Consider the following 24,979-nt stretch of genomic DNA (forward strand, 5'->3'; position numbering starts at 1 on the left):
ATGTTGTCTTCTCCTGGTCACGTGCTGTCAAGTGAATTCTCTCTGTTGCCCTCAGGACGTCGCTATGTTTCACCTGTCTGCAGGACAAACCGTTTTTTGAAGTCTTTTGTCCCCTCTGCTATTCGCCTCTTAAATTCTTTGTAATGATTTTATTCCTCTTGCCATGCACATTTTTATTGGTCAAACATGTGCAACTTATGTACTTATTCACTCATTCAACGGATCTTTGACAACACTGTACCCTTGGCATCCTATTCTATCTATTTATTTACCTTATCTGTTATATGTACCTACTGTGTGTACTCGTACTGTGTTTTTTATGGACTGTGCAAGCTGCTGAAATCAATTGCCCCTGGTGGGATTAATAAAGTTGTTTGAAGTTGAAGTTGAAAGGAGTCAAGATCAATCTTCAAGCCACCATTATGTGAGTGAAATGGGGGCAGACAGGCAGGTGAGGGTGGGATCAGGGGAGAGAGGCTGGTGATTGAGAAAGGCATGAGCTATTTTATTTTTGACCAAATGTTCTTGTTGTAGACTTAATATTATTATAATATTATAATATAATAATATCATACAGGGAGAGTTTGATATCATGACATGTCTTACAATACTGCAATAAATGTCATGGGCTTGTTATTGAGGTAGAGTATTATTGTGGGATGGTGATATTGTTACATCCATAGTAGAGCACAAAGAACAGAAAAATAGTGGGATGATACATTTGATCTACATTAAAAACTTTACTGCATTGCTAAAGTATCGGATCAGGTCTCGGTATCGGCAGATACTGAAAATCAAATGACTCAGAGGCAAAAATATGTGATCGGGACATCTCTATTTATTACTAATGCCAAGAGAGCGGACTGTCACAGTTCCTACTGTCTTTCTGTGTAAATATCTCATGTTACAACATGAAAACCTGACGCTTATATTCAAGTGCGGCCTAGATATGTATTTTCTTGGGTGCGTCTAGTCCGGAAAGTAAGTAAATTGTACATGATGTTGAGTGTCAGCTGAGTGTCAACTGTTGTCATGGATACATTCACACTCTCTTATGACGTAATCTCACGGCGCACCACTCCTCCTCCTCCTCTCCCAATAATCGCAAAACAATAACGAATGGAAACGGGCATAAATTTGCATTTGCTTTTTGCGCATTTTCACAAAATCCGCTCTTGAATTCGATACATTTGGATGAAAACCCAGTTGATGACATCACTGCTCCTTTTTTTTTTTTTTTTTTCTTTTTCCTTTAGCCTATTTGTTGGAGAGGGACAGTGTACATTAATGAACATTTTAAAAAGATAAAATGTAAATGCTCATGGCAATGAGACCTATAATAAAGGTAGCAAATCACATTAAGACAAATAGCACAATATTTACAACAGCAACATTACACTTTAACCCCCACCCCTCCCACCCATACGCACACATGCACAAACACTATCCAATCCACAACCAGTAGTATTTTTTTTTAAAGTGGGGTTGTATGATCTCCAAATAGCCCCTAAGTACTTTAATTGCAGTAGAAGACTCTCTGCACTCCTCCCGTTAGCAACGCCAGCCCATAATAGCCCTGCCCAGAGATTTACAACATACAGTGTTGTGAACAGACCCAAAGAAACGGCCTATTTTCACGGCCTAAAAGAGGTTTTACCTGAAAAAAAATACACAGTTCCATTGTTCACTTTAATATAATTTTTTCCAGCCCTTCAAAGTGCAGGAAAAAAACAGTTTTTATTTGGACCTAACCAACTCACGTATCCCTCCGCCCAGGGTTAGCGCCCGCCGATCAGCAGTTGGTTAGGTCCAAATAAAAACTGTGTTTTTCCTGCACTTTGAAGGGCTGGAAAAAATTATATTATAGTGAACAATGGAACTGTGTATTTTTTTTCAGGTAAAACCTCTTTTAGGCCGTGAAAATAGGCCGTTTCTTTGGGTCTGTTCACAACACTGTATGTTGTAAATCTCTGGGCAGGGCTATTATGGGCTGGCGTTGCTAACGGGAGGAGTGCAGAGAGTCTTCTACTGCAATTAAAGTACTTAGGGGATATTTGGAGATCATACAACCACACTTTAAAAAAATGCTACTATCCCTTTAAGCCATGTACTACAGGGGATTCAGGGACTAGTGTTCACAAATTTGGTTTTCTATTAACCATTTCTTTAGATTGGCTTTAAATGCACCGTATGAAATGGACTATCCTATGTTTTGTGGTATTGTATTCCACTCTTTGCCTGCCCTACAGGAAAACACTGACTGACCAAATAAAGTTTTTCTAAATGGGATCTCCTCTAGCCGCCCCTCTTGTACCACTGGTTGCAGGTGATCTGAACTGTATAAGGCTGCAGAGTGGAGGCGGAGGTCCTGATGCTCAGCTGTCTCTGTTTCTCTGTTTCAGTCCCAGTGAACATCACAGCTGAACCGGGACAGTCTGTCTCTCTGCCGTGTCGAGCTCCCAGCAACACCGACATCGTAGTTGTGGAGTGGACCAGACCTGAACTGGAACATGAATACGTGTTGATGCTTCGGGACAAGGTACTTGTTCCACAGCACCAGCTTCCATCTTTTAAAGACCGGGTGGAGCTGAAGGACGGAGAGATGAAGGACGGAGACGTGTCCATCATCCTGAAGAACGTGACCAGTAACGACACGGGAACATACGAGTGTCGAGTCTTCCTGGGAAAAACAAAAACAAACCGCTGGAAGAAGAGATCCACTTTTAAGACTGAGCCAATCAGCATCGTCCACCTGGAGGTTCATCAGTCAGGTGAGTCCCAGAGTACTATGTCAAGCCATTTTAACATTTAAAAGCCAGACTGGATATGTGTTGTAGATCTCTGTAATTCAGTTTTGCCTATATAGTCAAAAAGAACATTTCAGATATCTGCAACTACGTTCTTCCTATCCACAATTGTCATTTCAGATCCACAACTACGTTCTTCCTAGGACAGATGACGTCACTGTAACCATTCATGTGTATGGGGTTTGTCATTACAGATATCTACAATTCAGTTGCAGATATCCACTATGTGAATTACAGATATCTGGAACTGAATTACGACTAGTAGGGGAGACCGGGGATGGTTGTAACAAAGGGATAGTTGTAACACTCTCAGTTTGACCACTCAGAAACGAGCTGTGGTGATGTCATCAGTACAGTCCATGCCCACTTACAAATGGAGCTCACAGGTGAAGCCTCATGTCTCTGAGTTGAAAACTGTCTGTTCTGGAGCCAAAAAACGATTTTTCAGGTAAGAAAGTAAATATTTCTATCACAACTATTTTTTGCATAGTGTCCATTGTGTTGTAGATACAGTTGTTTCACTTACATAAGCTCAAGTAGTAGTTTCTCTAGTTTAATTTGATATGCTGCATTAGTGCTAGCTTTGAAGCTAAATGCTAAAAATGGTTAGCTTTTTAATGGCTGCCTGGCATGGGGAGGGTTGGAACTGTTCCCCTTATATTGACATTTTGTACAGGGGTGTCCCTGCAGAAGTTCTCCAGAAGGGAGCAGCTGAAGTCATCTAGGAACATCTGTGAGACGAGTCGCCAAGGCTACAAAACACACACACACAACAGTTTATACTTTATTATTCTTTATTTTATTTAATATATATTTATTTATTTAATTGTATGTATTTTTATTGTATTTAACTTATACTTTCTATTTATTTTTTTATCATTATTGTTGTATTCTGACAAGTTTATGGTTCCTTCTTTATTATTCATTAAAGTGCCTGCATACATTTTAAGTGTGGATCTTTTTTTAAGTATAATAATTTAATTGTTACATCCATCCTCAAGTAGTGTTACAATTCACCCCGGTATTGGGGTAGGTTGTAACAAGATACCTCTTTGTGTTTGACATTAATTTACATAATCTGTGATGGTGTAGTAGAAGTCCAAGTGTATGTCATTTACAGCAGACAAATATGGGTACCACATGTCAAAATTTGAGATCTCTAGCACCAACAACCACTGAGTTACACTTGCTCAAACAAAAAGTGTTACTATCATCCCCGGTCTCCCCTACTAATTCCAGTTAGCCATGCTCGTAAAAGAGATTTTTTTTATCTCAAGCAATTTGCCTGGTAAAATAAAGGTAAAATAAAAGTTACAGATATCTACAATTTGATTCTGACTAGTCATAATTCCAGTTCAAGATATCTTTAATTCACCTCAATTAAAGATATCTACACGTCCCTTTTCAGATATCTGTAATTAAGTTTTGACGTTGTAGATATCTGTAACTGGAATTATGACTAGTCAAAATGATGTTGTAGATATCTCAGACTGGAATTAGTACTAGTGGTAATTCAGTTACAGATATCTGTAATTCACATAGGCATAGTGGATATCTGCAGCTGAATTGTAGATATCTGTAATGACAAACCAAACCATACACATGAATGGTTAAAGTGACGTCATTTGTCCTAGGTAGAACGTAGTTGCAGATATCTGAAATGTTCTTTTTGACAAGAGGCAAAACTGAATCACAGAGATCTGGAATAAAAAATCCAACTATTCAAAATGTAGTAACGACAAGTCAGAAAGACGTTGTTGATATCTACAATGTTAATTCTAGAGAGTCAAACTTAGCTTTTAAATGTTAAATCCGCTTGTCGTCATATAGCTCACTCTGCTTCTCTCTGCAGACCCAGAGGAGAGAGGAGGAGACGAGGGTCTACACGTTGGACTGGGAGTTGGTCTGCCTGCTGCTGCTCTGTTGGTTGGTGGTGGGGTTGTTGGTTTTATCATCTATAAACGTAAACTCAGACACACAGACCCAGACTCTGTCACACACACAGACCCAGAATCAGTGAGGCTGGAGGACAGGAGCAGGTTTCACTGAGTCTGGACTGATCATCTGGTTCTCGTTCTCATCATACACCGAGTCGGTAACCAAGGAAACGTCTCTTCCGGTCAGAGCCGTGGGGGAAAACAAACCGATTCCCCTGTAGACCAGAGCGGCATTTTTATGCAAATGAGAATGACTGATGCATCCTGGGTAATTTAGGGGCAGCACCCGGCATTTTTAAATTGCACTCAGTGGCTTTTTGTGTTTTGATGGAGCGTAGACTAACTAACAATCAATCTGAATGTTTTATTTTGTGTTTCTTTTGTAGCACTATGTCTCATAATTATTTTGACACCCTCTTTGAAACCCACCGTTCACGCTATCTTGAAAAACTACAATGAATGAATCTACGGTATGCTCCTTTAGCCTCCCACAGTGATCAATGACTCCACACAGTGGCCAGAAATGTCTGAATGAATCTACGGTATGCTCCTTTAGCCTCCCACAGTGATCAATGACTCCACACAGTGGCCAGAAATGTCTGAATGAATCTACGGTATGCTCCTTTAGCCTCCCACAGTGATCAATGACTCCACACAGTGGCCAGAAATGTCTGAATGAATCTACGGTATGCTCCTTTAGCCTCCCACAGTGATCAATGACTCCACACAGTGGCCAGAAATGTCTGAATGAATCTACGGTATGCTCCTTTAGCCTCCCACAGTGGCCAGAAATGTCTGACCCAGACATCTACACGTATTTGGTGGAATCACCGGGAGGTTTTGGCTCAGTGTTGTCTGTAAACAGCCTGTTAATACACAACTTTCTGTTAGTTAGTTTGTCAAGCCAGTTAGGCTGAACTTTACAATGGAGGGATGCCGGGCGCTGCCCCTAAATTACCCAGGATGCCTCAGTCACTCTCATTTGCATAAAGATGCCGCTCTGGTCTATAGACATACGTGTGAAAACGCAGCATTTTAAACCTTTGTCTTTTAAATGCTTGTCCTCTGTCATGTCTTAGTTTGAATTAGGGCTGCCACAAACGATTATTTTGATAGTCGACTAGTCACCGACTATTTTTTTCGATTAGTCGACTAATGGGATCATACGTAAATTGAATGTAAAACATACAGATTATCGCACCAGCATGCAGCTGCTCTTATATAACCATAATTACCTTTCAGCTTGAAGTGTTTAAGGTATATGCTAACTAAAAATAAAGACAATTAAGATGATAGTTCATTAAACATTTAATGAAATATGCAGCTTTAACTGTAGCATAAAGTGCAAACAGCTGAGTAAAATAAGGATAAAGGCACTGGCCTAAACAACACCAAAATAAATACTTAAAGGTTTTATAGGTTTTTCTTTCCTTCATTTGTCTCTGGCATTAAACATAGCTACATTTAAATAAAATGAGGTAGACACCTGAAACTAAGGAATTATTCACAATAATAAAGTTTTGGTAGGCTTATCATTCAAATATAACTTGGGGGGGTTACACCGGTGCCGCTTGATGAGGGACAAGACCGGTAGAGAGAGAAAAGAGAGAGAACACCTATGTGTACTGAGTGAGTGAGTGCATGTGTGTGTGTGGTGGGCGGCTGCAGCGGCGGGTGCGTGTGTGGAAGGTGCGGCAGCAGTTTTGAGAGAAAAACAAAATTAAAAAAAAAACAAACAACGACGCATCGACTATTAAATTAGTTGTCGACGATTTTAATAGTCGACGTAGTCGTGACTAGTCGACTAATCGTGGCAGCCCTAGTTTGAATCACTTCTATCTGCTGACAAAGAGCTAGAGATTAAAAAACTCATCACGATCCGGGTCGATTGTTGTCCGTACATTTTAAAATATTGTCTCTTTCACAGTCAGTCACATCTCGCCTACACCGAGTAAATCTCAAGCTTTAAGGTTTAAACGAAGAGTTTGACATTAAAGCATTTCTCTAAGGGTGTTTGATAGTTATTCTCTGGTAACATTTCGATTGCTGTAACTGTTCTTCTATAATGTTGAAATAGTTTTTTATGAAATATATATTTTTTTATATCTTTCTACATATTTTTCTATTGATTCTTCTCTATATTAGCGTATATATATTTTTTATATCTCTTGTTACTGATTGCCTCGTGTTTAGTATCTGATAATATTTTGGGTTATGTGTATATGTGGGTCCCATCTTGTTATGTGCTTTGTAATCGCTCAGATTTTTGATGTAGGACAATCCATGAGATGTTTTTGGATGTTTTAATTGTTCCAGACCTGCTACTTTAAACTGTGACCTGTATATGGATTGTTATGGATGTGTAAACATGTGTTGATGTAACGACTGTGATTAGGTTGGCAGGGCAACAGGTGACATTAATTATTGGCAACCTCCCCCTATGTATGTGCCCCACCCCCCTACACATCAGAGGACCTGATGAAGACCCAGGTGGTCCAAACGTCGTCCTAATAATACATTTTTGGGAGCTCGATTATAGCAGTTGTGCGGACATCGTTTGTTTTTTCTTCTTGTTGTTTTTTGTCCTGCACCTGCCCGCACACTGCAAAAACTCAAAATCTTTCCAAGAATATTTGTCTTATTTCTTGTCAAAATGTCTAATTTCTAGTCAAAACTAATCTCTTTCTACTTAAAATAAGACTCATCACCTAAAAATCAACTTGTTTTTAGATCATTTTCACTTGTTTCAAACACATTTTCACTTGAAATAAGTAGAAAATTCTGCCAGTGAAAGCAGGTTTTTTGTGCTTGTAATAAGAAAGAAAAACTTGCTCCACTATCAGATTATTTCAAGTGAAAATCAGCTTGAAAGAAGTAAAAAGTGTCTAAAAACAAGCTGCTTTTTAATATGATGAGTCTGATTTTAAGTAGAATTAGATTTGTTTTGACTAGAAATGACATTTTGACTAGAAATAAGACAAATATTCTTGGTAAGATATTAGATTTTTTGCAGTGCACTGTCTTGGATGTGCGTGCACTGTCCTTCCTTGCTAAATCTCCAGCTTCACCAGGACTTCTTCAGGGCCGATCTGAGTACCTACCCCCAGACAGGGACTCTGTACGGCCCTGTAAAAGTTCCTGTTCCTGTGGGGGAGGTTCCTGCAGTGGAGACACGCCTATAGATTACTGGTGGACTAGAGTAATAGATTACTAGAGTAATAGAGTTCATCCCTGTAAAAGTTCCTGTAAGCGGCCCTGTGGGGGAGGTTCCTGCAGTGGAGACACGCACCAACGGGGCTGGCCCCGGAAAATGACCCCCAAGTTCCTGCACACTGCAAAAACTCAATATCTTACCAAGAATATTTGTCTTATTTCTAGTCAAAAATTTCATTTCTAGTCAAAACAAATCTCATTCTAGACACTTTTTACTTCTTTCAAGCTGATTTTCACTTGAAATAAGTAGAAAAATCTGATAGTGGAGCAAGTTTTTCTTTCTTATTACAAGCACAAAAAACTGCTTCCACTGGCAGATTTTTCTACTTATTTCCAATAAAAATTAGTTTGAAACAAGTGAAAATGATCTAAAAACAAGTTAATTTTTAGGTGATGAGTCTTATTTTAAGTGGAGAGAGATTAGTTTTGACTAGAAATGAGACATTTTGACAAGAAATAAGACAAATATTCTTGGAAAGATTTGGAGTTTTTGCAGTGCAGCGGAAACGCGCCTAAGGAGGTGGATGATTAGTGGAAAATGTTTCAGTTTGTAAATAATAATGATAACAACAATGATGTAAATACAGCTGTTGATGAACCATCACAGATCAGATGTTTGTGTTTTGTCCACATGTTGATGATGACGTTGATTTAGTAGAAAACAGCTGGTCTGAGTCATGTGATCAAAGTGCAGTAGATAACGTCTGACAGGAGTTTGAAGTCCCTGTGTTGGAAGTCCAAGTAGAGACTCAAGTCTTTGCTCTCAAGTCCCAAGTCAAGTCCAAGTCCTGAGGTTTTTGTTTTGCGTCCCAAACAAATCGATTATAATTAATGATAGGTAAAGATCATGACCACGCCTCGATTGTTAAGTTATATTTTATTGTTAATGTTCTGCCACTTATTCATCTGTTTATTTTTTATTATATTCTATCGTGATATGCTTTGTCAATATAAGCACTGCCTTCAATAAAGCTATTTAAAATTGAAAAAAATTGAGAGATATCTTTAGTATCTTTTTTTTGTGTGTGTGTGTGTGTTGGCATTAATTATACAGCCAAGACTGATGACAGGAGTGAATTTGTAAATCAACAGACAATAGACTTTAGGAGGTCTATTCAAGGACATTCAATTTTACTCAAGTCTTTGGCATCAAGTCCCAAGTAGAGTCTCAAGTCTTTTTTTGATTTGAGCAAGCAAGTCTTAAAGGGATAGTAGCATTTTTTTTTAAAGTGGGGTTGTATGATCTCCAAATAGCCCCTAAGTACTTTAATTGCAGTAGAAGACTCTCTGCACTCCTCCTGTTAGCAACGCCAGCCCATAATAGCCCTGCCCAGAGATTTACAACATACAGTGTTGTGAACAGATCCAAAGAAACGGCCTAAAAGAGGTTTTACCTGAAAAAAAAATACACAGTTCCATTGTTCGCTATAATATAATTTTTTCCAGCCCTTCAAAGTGCAGGAAAAACACAGTTTTTATTTGGACCTAACCAACTGCTGATCGGCGGGCGCTAACCCTGGGCGGAGGGATACGTGAGTTGGTTAGGTCCAAATAAAATCTGTATTATTAGTGGAGAATGATGTAGTTTGTGTATAATGATAACACCATTAATAATCTCAAAGCAGTTTGATAGTTGTGTGTGAATAGAAACTTTGTGTTTACTCCATATCAAAAGAGATCATATTCCAACCAGACAGAATGTTGGAAGTTGTGGAAGCAAAGAGGCGAATCACTATCATATCTTCTGGTGTTGCCCTGTTCTGACCCCATTTTGGTTGTGAGTACATCAAATTCTTGAGACTGTGTTTTCAACAAAAATAACATTTTGCTTTAATTTGTTATATTTGATGGATCTAGAGGAACTGGAATGGAGGAACAAAGATAAATACTTGCTGAGAATATTACTGGTGGCTTGTAAGAAATCAATAACGAAGAAATGGCTGAAGAGGGAGGCAGCTAGTGTAGATGAATGGATTGATATTGTGTACTGCAGTGGTTCTCAACTGGTGGGTCATGACCCAAAAGTGGGTCTAGACCCGTTCTGGATGGGTCGTGGACAGCTGGTCAAAAAAGTAAATAATATTTAATGCACATCTGATGTTGGACATGTCTTTTATTTTGAAAAATAACTTATTTTGAAAGGCACGAGACACATGAACACATGCAGTTGTAATGGTCCTCCTCAGTTTCTTATTATTTGCTCCATTTGCTCTGAATGCAAAGATATCAGTTTCTTATTACAGTTTTTCTCAATTGCTAAAACACTAAACCCTGTTGTCTGAACCAAATTCTCAGTTGTCTGAACCCACTGATTGAATCAGTCACTTCTTTTGGCAAAACCATCAGCACTTTTCACCTGTTTAGACTCAACTCACCAACACATTTTCATTGTGATGCACCTGTGTTGCAAAATGCTGAGCACAGGTGGCAAAAGTCAAACACAAGTAAAGCACAAGTTTCACCGGTTGAACACAACAACTCAAAATTGATAACACTTGTGTCCAATGATGTGAGGGCACATATACTGTAAGCCAGTTCAGGATGAAGTCCTGTGGCCTGACCCAGTACAGAGAAATGATGCTGTGGCTGAGTTGTGCACTTCTCATTTCTATATTTTTGTACTTTATTTTTACGTAGGCTTACTGCATACAAGTGCTAAATGCACAAGATTTCTGTTTGTTTTTGTACTGTACAAGTATTACGTGTAAATGCACAGGATTTCTGGTTTTTGTACTCCTTTTTTTTTACTATGTACAAGTGCTAAATGCACAGGTTTTTTGTTTTGCAAGAGGAGAAGATGAGAGGCGACAGGGTGAGGAAAGAAAGGATGAGGGAGGGAGGGAGGGATGAACTGGGCAGAAAAAAAGAAGGAAGGAAAAGGGGATGAAATGGATGTGGAGAGGGAGGGAGGAGGGTGAAAGAAAGGGAAGGAGAGAAGTGCTACAGTGTAAATGCACAGGTTTTTTGTTTTGCAACATGCATTTAGCTACAGTGAACGATAAACATTTATTTCTACAGCTTCATGTGCTGAGCGTTGTGTTTTCTATTTTTCTATGTAGTGTTTAGTGGCTGCTCAGTAGTGTTTTTAATTTTGATTGACTCGGGGCACGATTTGGCAACAAAGTTCAGTTTTGGGCACCAGATTGAACTGTTTTGAGGTGAAAGTTTGGTTTTGCAAGAAGAGTCTGAGGTTTTGTGAATGTAGCTTGAAAATTGGGGTTTGTGTTCACAGTTTAGAGAAAATGAGAGAAGCTTTCGAGAAATGTGTCTTAGCAATCGAGAAAAACTGTAATGTGGCCTGATGCAGTGAATCGTGTTGTGTTTTGTGGGTCTTTATTTTGTGCAGTTTGATATTTATTCACTTTAGTGAACATGCTCTGAATGCAGAGATGCATTAGAAGTCAAATATATCGTTTTGTTGGTCTCCATTTTGTGCAGTTTGATATTATTTTATTCACTTCCGTACATGCAGTTGTCATGGTAACTCCTCAGTTTCATTCATGTGCTCTGAAATGCACTTTGCTCAATAAAGAGCTAAATGAGTTTTTAAAGGCTTAAAAAAAACAAAATTCTTGGTTTGAATTCTATAAAAGTGGGTCGCGACTTAATGACCATGGGAAGATGTGGAGCCCAGAGTGAGACGAGTTGAGAACCGCTGGTGTACAGCATCTATGTAATGGAAAGAATTACTTTTAATTTAAGAACACAAAAAGAGGTATTTATTGATGATTGGCAAAATGGATTACATACGTCTCTACCATAAAACCGGACTTCAGGTAATCTCAGACTGGATTATCAGAATATTTTTTATGTATTTACTTTTTTCTTTTTTTCACATCAGGTGAGTGTCTCCAGGCTGAAACATGGTCCTTCATGGGTGGAGCTGTGTGTTTATCAGAGACGGCTCTCAGCTCGCAGGAAGTCAAAGTGAAAGTGTTGTGAGACATTCAAAGGAATTCATTTCAAATTGTTTTATTGTTTCAATAAATTTTAAAGGATTTAAAACAGGAAGTGGTTTCTTTGACTATGAATCACTGATAATCAATGAGTTCAGGGTGATCTTTGATTCTTTAGTTAAATCACATTTTGACTAGAGCACTGTAAAAGAGAGTAAGGACAGCATTGGTCCAATGGCAGCGCCTCCTGGTGGAGGAATATGGGTTTTGCAAAAGCGCCCAAGAACTGACATCTCTGCATTGTTGGTGAATGAGCAGTGTGGTGTTTTCAATAATTTAAGGACATTTATAGATCACCCACGTTAATAGCATCATTGAGGATCCTTTACAGATAAACATTAACACATAGGCCAGTAAAAAAAACAACAACAACAAAAACAGTTGTCTACATGAATGTTTCAATCTACATTTTGTAATAAACAAATTCTAAGTATAATCTGATACGACCAAGACACCTAAAAACAAAAACACGGCCGTTTTCATCAATTTACCAGCAAGTGGGCAACACACATACATTGGAGTGAATGGGTTTTCTGGACGCTTTTGCAACACCCACATCCTGCCACTAGGGGCGCAAAACCCTTAAACCCTTAAACCCTTAAACCCTTAAACCCTTAAACCCCTAAACCCTTAAACCCTTAAACCTTTAAACCCTTAAACCCTTACCACGGGAGTCAATGGAGGTGTCCTTACACTCTTATTCCAGTGCTCTAATGTTGACGTGATCGGAACTCTCTCTGATGTCACTTCCTGTTTCTGTAAATCATGCCGTCTCATATAATACTGTAATATTATTGTAAAAACATAAGCTGGAAGACACATAAAGACATAAACACCTTCAGTCTGGACACACGTTTTATTTTGACACAGTGCTGCTGTCACTTCCTGTGTGAAAGACCCAGATGTTACAGCTGCTGCTCAGCAACGACATCATACTCGTCAGCCAATCTTCTCCGGGCTTGGCTGGTTTTGGCCGTTGCCCCGGAGACACAGACGGACAGGTCGCCTTCTGCAGACAGAGCAGTGAAAGGTTCGGTGCTCTCAGATCATTAAAGGGATAGTTCAACATTTTGGCAAATTGGCCCATTGCCATAATCGCTATAGTCATAGCAGTAGGTTCATTACCTTTAATTGTAGGTGTAAGCTATTTTCAGTGCGGCGGAGCGCAGCAGCTGGCTGCTCAGAGCTACGCTATGGAGGCTAAGGGAATTTCTTGGTTTCCCCCATTAAACTCATCAAATTCAACATCCCAAAACTCCACAGCGCTTTTGTAGACAAGTTGTGACCTGCACAACCACCACGCTATGAGATAATGACGGAACGATACGAAACGGAGCCGTTTTCGAGGTAAATTCATACAAAACCGCTGATGCGCGTTGCGTTCAGGGACAGTTTTTCAGCAAGCAGTCTCCGTATTTACCCTGTATTTACCTCGAAAACGGCTCCGTTTCGTATCGTTCCGTCATTATCTCATAGCGTGGTGGTTGTGCAGCTCACAACTTGTCTACAAAAGCGCTGTGGAGTTTTGGGATTTTGTATTTGATGAGTTTAATGAGGGAAACCAAGAAATTCCCTTAGCCTCCATAGCGTAGCTCTGAGCAGCCTGCTGCTGCGCTCCGCTGTACTAAAAATAGCTTACACCTACAATTAAAGGTAACGAACCTACTGCTATGACTATAGCAATTATGGCAATGGGCCAATTTGCCAAAATGTTGAACTATCCCTTTAACAGATAGCTACTAATCTGTCCGTTTGTTCAGAATGAATCTTTATTTAAAAACAAAGCTTTGTCTTCCAGCTTTAGGTTTTATCTCATGTTGAAGCCACGCCCGTCAGATCACCTGTGTGCAGTCAGAGATATAGAAACGTTCTATATCTGGTGATACGTCAGCGGGGCCGCCATATTGTGCAGGACCAGAGCATCAGCTGAGACAGTTAGTGAGTTGAACCCGGTGAACCAGTAAAATGCCTCCTGTGCTGCTTCTGGTTGCTCCCACAGGCAAGGCAAGGCAAGGCAAGGCAATTTTATTTGTATAGCCCGTTTTTACAAACAGTTTGTCTCAAAGGGCCTTACATGGCATCGTAACAACATCCTCTGTCCTTAGACCCTCACATCGACTGAGGGCAGTAGAGAATTTGCAGCTTGGGATCACGTCTGTGTTTTTTCCTTTTTATTTTTTATAGCCTATAATGTTCATTTATATGCGGATCGAGAGTGAGCGAGTGAGCGAGCGCGAGAGAAACAGCAGATGCGCATCAGATGCAGGTTGACCGGCAAAAACTGAAACGAGACGGTTAAAGAGAGGAAAAACACAGAATATAGCTACAATAAGAGACTTTGTCCAATCGGATCGGATGGTGGCTCAGGTTTAGTGATGAGGAAACTGTCACTGTCAGCTGCTGCTCCAAACAGTCACTAACTTTATTTCGAAGGGGCAGGTTAGATGTTGATTTTGTTAACAGGGACTTTGTTGCACCCAAATATTAAGCATATGGGCGATTCCACCAAAAGAGTGCCATTTCTGTCCCCAGCATATTAAATGTATAAAAACATGTAATAATATAATATAAATTGCATTTAATTAATAAACAAAGCACCATACACATGAATCACTGTAGAAATTAAAGATATATAATTTTTAATTACTATAAAAAGGCTTTCAAAGCACTGAAACATAGCCTTTGTTGCATGTCCCCAGAGAACGATAGTTTACCACAATGCATTATGAATAAAATCCTTCTAAAATCTCATTTTTTTTGCATATTAGTGTGACTTTATATTATATCTACACTTATATAACATTTTTTTAAATTAAAACCTAATTATATTATGGTTAAAATTCACATTTTAGTCCCGTCCCCAGGTTTTCACTCAGTGCTGTTACCCAAACACATTCCACCAGTGACCTGTTCTGCTGGAAGTGACATCATTTAGGTCTTCTGAAAGTCATGGGAAGACCAACATTAAATTCTGTCATTTATTTTTCCTGAAATTGAATGATATTGTAGCTATGTCAGGGTCCGTCACTCTTAAAACTCATTCCTGTTACCTAAATTATCTCTAGACAGTGTTTGTTGATATCAAAAGTAAAATATTCAGTTAAATCCTAAGAATGTGCTCTGTGTGCTCAAGCTATTAGTATAGATGCTATTTGGCTAGATTTCACACAATTGCTGATTATATGCTAAAAACTCATTGCTGTTACCCTCATTGCTGTTACTTTTTCTTCAAAAATGCAATGATAAAAGCAGCAATAAATTAAATAAAGTAGCCTGAGATTGACCAGTACTCATTTTGAATGAGTAAATGTGTATATTAAAAAATTCTATACTGAAATGGAATGAAAAATGAAGTTTAATTTTTAAGAGTTACAATGAGCAAATGGCACTCTTTTGGCGGAATGACCCTTCTCTGTTTCAGTCCCAGTGAACATCACAGCTGAACCGGGGCAGTCTGTCTCTCTGCCGTGTCGAGCTCCCAACAACACCGACATCGTAGTTGTGGAGTGGACCAGACCTGAACTGGAACAAGAATACGTGTTGATGCTTCGGGACAAGGTACTTGTTCCGTTCGACCAGCATCCATCTTTTAAAGACCGGGTGGAGCTGAAGGACGGAGAGATGAAGGACGGAGACGTGTCCATCATCCTGAAGAACGTGACCAGTAACGACACGGGAACATACGAGTGTCGAGTCTTCCTGGGAAAAACAAACTACAGGAAGAAGAGATCCACTTTAAAGGCTGAACCCATCAGCATCGTCCACCTTGAGGTCCAGTCAGGTGAGTTTTTCTTTTTTTTTAGTATTGAAAATACAAGCTCTCAATGAGGAAATATACCACCAGACATGCAGCTGTAGGAAACTTTACATTACCTAAAGCAAGATCTAACGCCATCAAGCGTACTGTTTTGTATAGAGGAATGAAAGAATGGAATTCACTGCCGAAAAATATCAAACTCACCACGAACACAAAGAAATTCAAAATATTAATAAAACAGCATTTCTCAAAGTAAGACAACATGGTATATTTATATATGGAGTATATTTCGATGGATATATGATATGTGTTATTATAATGTATATTCTGTAGAATGAATGTATATACAAGTATGATGTGTGATGTGTAGTGATGTACAGTATACATATATGATGTGTAGAAATGTGGGTAATAGGATTAGTATGTGAACAATTAATATAACGAAGAATGAATGACAAATAACAGTAATACACATGAAAAAACAGGCACGTGTAGAGTGCAAACATAACAGTAGGGGAATCATGAAACAAAAAGGTAAATAATAAATAAATCAAGGCAAATAAATTAAGTACAATTTCCCAGGCATACTCGTTCGACATAAAAACAGAGCAGCAAAAGATAAGTTCAATTTAAATAAAGTTTAGAAGAGAAGGAGACGAGAAATATTTAAACTTAATTTTGTTGCATACTTGCTGCTTGTCTTTTTAAGGGATGAACAGAATAACTTAAACTCATTAATGAAACATGAAAAGGAAGGTTTAGAGTTCCTCCATTTTGCACAATGGATATGATATTTAACCCAAGAGTATATAATAACATTAATAGTGTCAGAAACAGCCACAGTTAGATGATCTAAATAAAAGAGAATATCATGTAATTTAAGAGGCAGTACATCATTAATTTTTAAAGCAATCCAATTATATATGTCACACCAAAAAAGATGGGAAGTGGGACAAAGAAAAAACATATGCTCTAGGGTTTCATCTTCTTCATTACAGAACACACATTTATCCACCACTATCCATAACCAAATCTTTTCTTTTAAGAAATTCTGTCACTGGATAAATTTTGTTTATAACTTTAAAGTGTGTTTCTTTAACTTTAGGTGAAATAGACTATTTGATAAATTTGGAGTGTGCTTTGTCTAATGTGTTTGAGTTAACAGAATCAGATCCCTGCCAAATGACACTCATCACCTACCTGACAGCTGATACCTCTATGGCAACAAGCCATTTTAACATTTAAAGGGATAGTTCAACATTTTGGCAAATTGGCCCATTGCCATAATCGCTATAGTCTTAGCAGTAGGTTCGTTACCTTTAATTGTTGGAGCAAGCTATTTTTAGAACGGCGGAGCGAAGCAGCTGGCTGCTCAGGGCTACGCTATGGAGGCTAAGGGAATTTCTTGGTTTCCCTCATCAAACTCATCAAATACACAATCCAACAACTCCAAAACGCTGTCGTGGACAAGTTGTGAGCTGCACATAAAGGTAAAGGTAAAGGTACTTTATTAGTCACATATACAGCTAGTACAGTGAAATTCTTTCTCTGCATTTAACCCATCCCTGAGGAGCAGTGGGCAGCCGCGGTGCAGCGCCCGGGGACCAACTCCAGATTATGAGCCAGTGCCTTTGGTCATTCACCACGCTATGAGATAATAACGGAACGTTACGAGACGGAGCCGTTTTCGAGGTAAATTCATGCAAAACCGCTGATGCGCGTTGCGTTCAGGGACAGTTTTTCAGCAAGCAGACTCTATATTTACCCTGTGTTTACCTCGAAAACGGCTCCGTTTCGTAACGTTGTGTTATTATCTCATAGCGTGGTGAATGTGCAGGTCACAACTTGTCCACCAGAGCGTTTTGGAGTTGTTCGGTTGTGTATTTGATGAGTTTGATGAGGGAAACCAAGAAATTCCTTTAGCCTCCGTAGTGTAGCTCTGAGCAGCCTGCTGCTTCGCTCCGCCGTTCTAAAAACAGCTTACACCGACAAATAAAGGTAACGAACCTACTGCTATGACTATAGCGATTATGGCAATGGGCCAATTTGCCAAAATGTTGAACTATCCCTTTAAAAGCCAGACTGGATATGTGTCGCAGATATCTGTAATTCAGTTTTGCCTCTAGTCAAAAAGAACATTTCAGATCCACAACTACGTTCTTCCTAGGACAGATGACGTCACTGTAACCATTCATGTGTAGGGGGTTTGTCATTACAGATATCTACAATTCAGTTGCAGATATCCACTATGTGAATTACAGATATCTGTAACTGAATTACGACTAGTACTAATTCCAGTTTGAGATATCTTCAATTTGATTCTGACTAGTCATAATTCCAGTTCAAGATATCTTTAATTCAACTCAATTACAGATATCTACATGTCCCTGTTCAGATATCTGTAATTAAGTTTTGACGTTGTAGATATCTGTAACTGGAATTATGACTAGTCAAAATGATGTTGTAGATATCTCAGACTGGAATTAGTACTAGTGGTAATTCAGTTACAGATATCTGTAATTCACATAGGCATAGTGGATATCTGCAGCTGAATTGTAGATATCTGTAATGACAAACCCCATACACATGAATGGCAAAAGTGATGTCATTTGTCCTAGGTAGAACGTAGTTGCAGATATCTGAAATGTTCTTTTTGACTAGAGGCAAAACTGAATCACAGAGATCTGGAATAAAAAATCCAACTATTCAAAATGTAGTTACGACAAGTCAGAAAGACGTTGTTGATATCTACAATGTTAATTCTGGAGAGTCAAACTTACGGTAGCTTTTAAATGTTAAATCCGCTTGTCGTCATATAGCTCACTCTGCTTCTCTCTGCAGACCCAGAGGAGAGGGGAGGAGACGAGGGTCTACACGTCGGACTGGGAGTTGGTCTGCCTGCTGCTGCTCTGTTGGTTGTTGGTGGGGTTGTTGGTTTTATCATCTATAAACGTAAACTCAGACACACAGACCCAGACTCTGTCACACACACAGACCCAGAATCAGTGAGGCTGGAGGACAGGAGCAGGGTTCACTGAGTCTGGACTGATCCTCTGGTTCTCACCATACACCGAGTCGGTAACCAAGGAAACGTCTCTTCCGGTCAGAGCCGTGGGGGAAAACAAACCGATTCCCCTGTAGACCAGAGCGGCATTTTTATGCAAATGAGAATGACTGATGCATCCTGGGTAATTTAGGGGCATTTTTAAATTGCACTCAGTGGCTTTTTGTGTTTTGATGGAGCGTAGACTAACTAACAATCAATCTGAATGTTTTATTTTGTGTTTCTTTTGTAGCACTATGTCTCATAATTATTCTGACACCCTCTTTGAAACCCACCGTTCACGCTATCTTGAAAAATTACAATGAATGAATCTAGCGGTATGCTCCTTTAGCCTCCCACAGTGATCAATGACTCCACACAGTGGCCAGAAATGTCTGAATGAATCTACGGTATGCTCCTTTAGCCTCCCACAGTGATCAATGACTCCACACAGTGGCCAGAAATGTCTGAATGAATCTACGGTATGCTCCTTTAGCCTCCCACAGTGATCAATGACTCCACACAGTGGCCAGAAATGTCTGAATGAATCTAGCGGTATGCTCCTTTAGCCTCCCACAGTGATCAATGACTCCACACAGTGGCCAGAAATGTCTGAATGAATCTACGGTATGCTCCTTTAGCCTCCCACAGTGATCAATGACTCCACACAGTGGCCAGAAATGTCTGAATGAATCTACGGTATGCTCCTTTAGCCTCCCACAGTGATCAATGACTCCACACAGTGGCCAGAAATGTCTGAATGAATCTACGGTATGCTCCTTTAGCCTCCCACAGTGATCAATGACTCCACACAGTGGCCAGAAATGTCTGAATGAATCTACGGTATGCTCCTTTAGCCTCCCACAGTGATCAATGACTCCACACAGTGGCCAGAAATGTCTGACCCAGACATCTACACGTATTTGGTGGAATCACCGGGAGGTTTTGGCTCAGTGTTGTCTGTAAACAGCCTGTTAATACACAACTTTTTGTTAGTTAGTTTGTCAAGACAGTTAGGCTGAACTTTACAATGGAGGGATGCCGGGTGCTGCCCCTAAAAATTACCCAGGATGCCTCAGTCACTCTCATTTGCATAAAAATGCCGCTCTGGTCTATAGACATACGTGTGAAAACGCAGCATTTTAACCCTTTGTCTAACGCTTGTCCTCTGTCATGTCTTAGTTTGAATCACTTGTATCTGCTGACAAAGAGCTAGAGATTAAAAAACTCATCACGATCTGGGTCGATTGTTGTCCGTACATTTTAACATATTGGGTCTTTCCCAGTCGGTCACATCTCGCCTACACCGAGTCGGTAACCAAGGAAACGTCACTTCCGGTCAGAGCCGTTACACGGTTGGGTATAAAGATATAAAAGTTCAGGTTGTGGTTTTTCAATTTATTTGCGGTGCAAAATGGTTCACAACAACAACAACTCTTAGGCATCGTCTCCGAGTGTCTAGACCAAGGGAACGCCACCTAAACGTCAGACAAACAGTTCCTCCATAGACAGACGGATGTGACTGACTGGGAAACAGCCAATATGTTAAAATGTACCGACAACACTGGACCCGGATCATGATGAGTTTTTTAATCTCTAGCTCTTTGTTAGCACAAGTGATTCAAACTAAGACATGACAGCGGACAAGCGTTAGACAAAGGGTTAAAATGCTGCGTTTTCACACGTATGTCTATGGGGGAATCGGTTTGTTTTTCCCCCCTACGGCTCTGACCGGAAGTGACGTTTCCTTGGTTACCGTCCATAATACATCCATGTTACCGACTCGGTGTATGAACTCATGAGCCACGTTTTTTTTTTATTTTTTTTACTGCTCTTGTTGTTTTTTCTGTCAGTAGGCTATAGACTCTTTCTTAAAAAAAAAATGCTGTCTCGATCGTCACGTAATCCTGCGATCGACTATTTACCACTCTCTTTTTTTTACCAGGCCCACTGCCACTCTCGTCTTTTACTGAGTTATTCTCTCTTTTTTCCGGCCGTTTTTCCGTTTTTAGTAACGTTGGGTTGTAAAAATGCTCCCCAGCTCTGGAACTCATCTATTAATCTGTTTAAATCCCAACTCAAAACTCACCTGTTCCGACTCGCTCATCACATCTAAGTCACTGCACTTGTTTTATTTCATTTCATTGTTTTTTCCTAGGTGCTTTTATGCTGTGTTTTTTGCACTATTATTATGAGATGTTGGATGTTGCATGAAAGGCACCATACAAATAAAATCTATTATTATTATTATTATTATTATTATTTCTCTTAGCGTCACATGATCCTGCTTTGAGTCTGACCAATCAGCACAGAGTAAATCTCAAGCTTTAAGGTTTAAACGAAGAGTTTGACATTAAAGCATTTCTCTAAGGGTGTTTGATAGTTATTCTCTGGTAACATTTCGATTGCTGTAACTGTTCTTCTATAATGTTGAAATAGTTTTTTATAAAATATATATTTTTCTATATATTTCTACATATTTTTCTATTGATTCTTCTCTATATTAGCGTGTATATATTTTTTGTATCTCTTGTTACTGATTGCCTCGTGTTTAGTATCTGATAATATTTTGGGTTATGTGTATATGTGGGGCCCATCATGTTATGTGTTTTGTAATTGCTCAGATTTTTGATGTACACAATCCATCAGATGTTTTTGGATGTTTTAATTGTCCCAGACCTGCTACTTTAAACTGTGACCTGTATATGGATTGTTATGGACGTGTAAACATGTGTTGATGTAACGACTGTGATTAGGTTGGGAGGGCAACAGGTGAGGGCATTAATTATTGGCAACCTCCCCCTATGTATGTGCCCCACCCCCCTACACATCAGAGGACCTGATGAAGACCCAGGTGGTCCAAACGTCGTCCTAATAATACATTTTTGGGAGCTCGATTATAGCAGTTGTGCAGACATTGTTTGTTTTTTCTTCTTGTTGTTTTTTGTCCTGCACCTGCCCGCACTGTCTTGGATGTGCGTGCACTGTCCTTCCTTGCTAAATCTCCAGCTCCACCAGGACTTCTTCAGGGCCGATCTGAGTACCGACCCCCAGACAGGAACTCTGTTTGGCCCCGTAAAGGTTCCTGTAAGCGGCCCTGTGGGGGAGGTTCCTGCAGTGGAGACACGCACCAACGGGGCTGGTCCCGGAAAATGACCCCCAAGTTCCTGCACACTGCAAAAACTCAATATCTTACCAAGAATATTTGTCTTATTTCTAGTCAAAATTTTCATTTCTAGTCAAAACAAATCTCATTTTACTTAAAATCAGACTCATCACATTAAAAAGCAGCTTGTTTTTAGGCACTTTTTTACTTCTTTCAAGCTGATTTTCACTTGAAATAAGTAGAAAAATCTGATAGTGGAGCAAGTTTTTCTTCCTTATTACAAACACAAAAAACTGCTTCCACTGGCAGATTTTTCTACTTATTTCAAATAAAAATTAGTTTGAAACAAGTGAAAATGATCTAAAAACAAGTTAATTTTTAGGTGATGAGTCTTATTTTAAGTGGAAAGAGATTAGTTTTGACTAGAAATGAGACATTTTGACAAGAAATAAGACAAATATTCTTGGAAAGATTTGGAGTTTTTGCAGTGCAGCGGAAACGCGCCTAAGGAGGTGGATGATTAGTGGAGAATGTTTCAGTTTGTAAATAATAATGATAACAACAACAATAATGTAAATACAGCTGTTGATGAACCATCACAGATCAGATGTTTGTGTTTTGTCCACATGTTGATGATGACGTTGATTTAGTAGAAAACGGCTGGTCTGAGTCGTGTGAAAGTCAAAGTGCAGTAGATAACGTCTGACAGGAGTTTGAAGTCCCTGTGTTGGAAGTCCAAGTAGAGACTCAAGTCTTTGCTCTCAAGTCCCAAGTCAAGTCCAAGTCCTGAGGTTTTTGTTTCGCGTCCCAAACAAATCGATTATAATTAATGATAGGTAAAGATCATGACCACGCCTCGATTGTTAAGTTATATTTTATTGTTAATGTTCTGCCACTTATTCATCTGTTTATTTTTTATTATATTCTATCGTGATATGCTTTGTCAATATAAGCACTGCCTTCAATAAAGCTATTTAAAATTGAAAAAAATTGAGAGATATCTTTAGTATCTTTTTTTTGTGTGTGTGTGTGTGTTGGCATTAATTATACAGCCAAGACTGATAACAGGAGTGCATTTGTAAATCAACAGACAATAGACTTTGGGAGGTCTATTCAAGGACATTCAATTTTACTCAAGTCTTTGGCATCAAGTCCCAAGTAGAGTCTCAAGTCTTTTTTTGATTTGAGCAAGCAAGTCTTAAAGGGATAGTAGCATTTTTTTTAAAGTGTGGTTGTATGATCTCCAAATAGCCCCTAAGTACTTTAATTGCAGTAGAAGACTCTCTGCACTCCTCCTGTTAGCAACGCCAGCCCATAATAGCCCTGCCCAGAGATTTACAACATACAGTGTTGTGAACAGACCCAAAGAAACGGCCTATTTTCACGGCCTAAAAGAGGTTTTACCTGAAAAATAATACACAGTTCCATTGTTCGCTATAATATAATTTTTCCCAGCCCTTCAAAGTGCAGGAAAAACACAGTTTTTATTTGGACCTAACCAACTGCTGATCGGCGGGCGCTAACCCTGGGCGGAGGGATACGTGAGTTGGTTAGGTCCAAATAAAAACTGTATTATTAGTGGAGAATGATGTAGTTTGTGTATAATGATAACACCATTAATAATCTCAAAGCAGTTTGATAGTTGTGTGTGAATAGAAACTTTGTGTTTACTCCATATCAAAAGAGATCATATTCCAACCAGACAGAATGTTGGAAGTTGTGGAAGCAAAGAGGCGAATCACTATCGTATCTTCTGGTGTTGCCCTGTTCTGACCCCATCAAATTCTTGAGACTGTGTTTTCAACAAAAATAACATTTTGCTTTAATTTGTTATATTTGATGGATCTAGAGGAACTGGAATGGAGGAACAAAGATAAATACTTGCTGAGAATATTACTGGTGGCTTGTAAGAAATCAATAACGAAGAAATGGCTGAAGAGGGAGGCAGCTAGTGTAGATGAATGGATTGATATTGTGTACTGCAGTGGTTCTCAACTGGTGGGTCGGGACCCAAAAGTGGGTCTAGACCCGTTCTGGATGGGTCGCGGACAGCTGGTCAAAAAAGTAAATAATATGTAATGCACATCTGATGTTGGACATGTCTTTTATTTTGAAAAATAACTTATTTTGAAAGGCACGAGACACGTGAACACATGCAGTTGTAATGCTCCTCCTCACTTTCTGATTATTTGCTCCATTTGCTCTGAATGCAAAGATATCAGTTTCTTATTACAGTTTTTCTCAATTGCTAAAACACTAAACCCTGTTGTCTGAACCAAATTCTCAGTTGCCTGAACCCACTGATTGAATCACTCTCTTTTGGCAAAACCATCAGCACTTTTCACCTGTTTAGACACATCTTACCAACACATTTTCATTGTGATGCAGCTGTGTTGCAAAATGCTGAGCACAGGTGGCAAAAGTCAAACACAACTAAAGCACAAGTTTCACCGGTTGAACACAACAACTCAAAATTGATAACACTTGTGTCTAATGATGTGAGGGAACATATACTGTAAGCTGGTTCAGGATGAAGTCCTGTGGCCTGATCCAGTACAGAGAAATTACGCTGTGGCTGAGTTGTGCACTTCTCATTTCTATATTTTTGTACTTTATTTTTACGTAGGCTTACTGTATACAAGTGCTAAATGCACAAGATTTCTGTTTGTTTTTGTACTGTACAAGTACTACGTGTAAATGCACAAGATTTCTGTTTTTTGTACTCCTTTTTTTTTTACTATGTACAAGTGCTAAATGCACAGGTTTTTTGTTTTGCAAGAGGAGAAGATGAGAGGCGACAGGGTGAAGAAAGAAAGGATGAGGGAGGGAGGGAGGGATGAACTGGGCAGAAAAAAAGAAGGAAGGAAAAGGGGATGAAATGGATGTGGGGAGGGAAGGAGGAGGGTGAAAGAAAGGGAAGGAGAGAAGTGCTACAGTGTAAATGCACAGGTTTTTTGTTTTGCAACATGCATTTAGCTACAGTGAAGGATAAACATTTATTTCTACAGCTTCATGTGCTGAGCATTGTGTTTTCTATTTGTCTATGTAGTGTTTAGTGGCTGCTCAGTAGTGTTTTTAATTTTGATTGACTCGGGGCACGATTTGACAACAGAGTTCAGTTTTGGGCACAGATTGAACTGTTTTGAGGTGAAAGTTTGGT

General features: G+C 39.2%; 1 protein-coding gene across 1 annotated transcript in view; it reads left to right on the plus strand.

Moving 5' to 3' along the window:
* Positions 1–24,979, plus strand: part of LOC146968284 (junctional adhesion molecule-like) — a 30,011-nt gene that overhangs the window by 4,094 nt on the left and 938 nt on the right. The window contains exons 2-3 of the mRNA XM_085760484.1: positions 2,403–2,771; positions 15,341–15,694. Of these exons, the coding sequence (XP_085616610.1) occupies positions 2,403–2,771; positions 15,341–15,694 (723 nt within the window). The remainder of the gene's footprint in view (positions 1–2,402; positions 2,772–15,340; positions 15,695–24,979) is intronic.

The sequence above is a fragment of the Trachurus japonicus genome, chromosome 18 (genome assembly GCF_045865225.1).
Source record: "Trachurus japonicus isolate A0001 chromosome 18, Traja_1.0".
Lineage (NCBI taxonomy): Eukaryota > Metazoa > Chordata > Actinopteri > Carangiformes > Carangidae > Trachurus > Trachurus japonicus.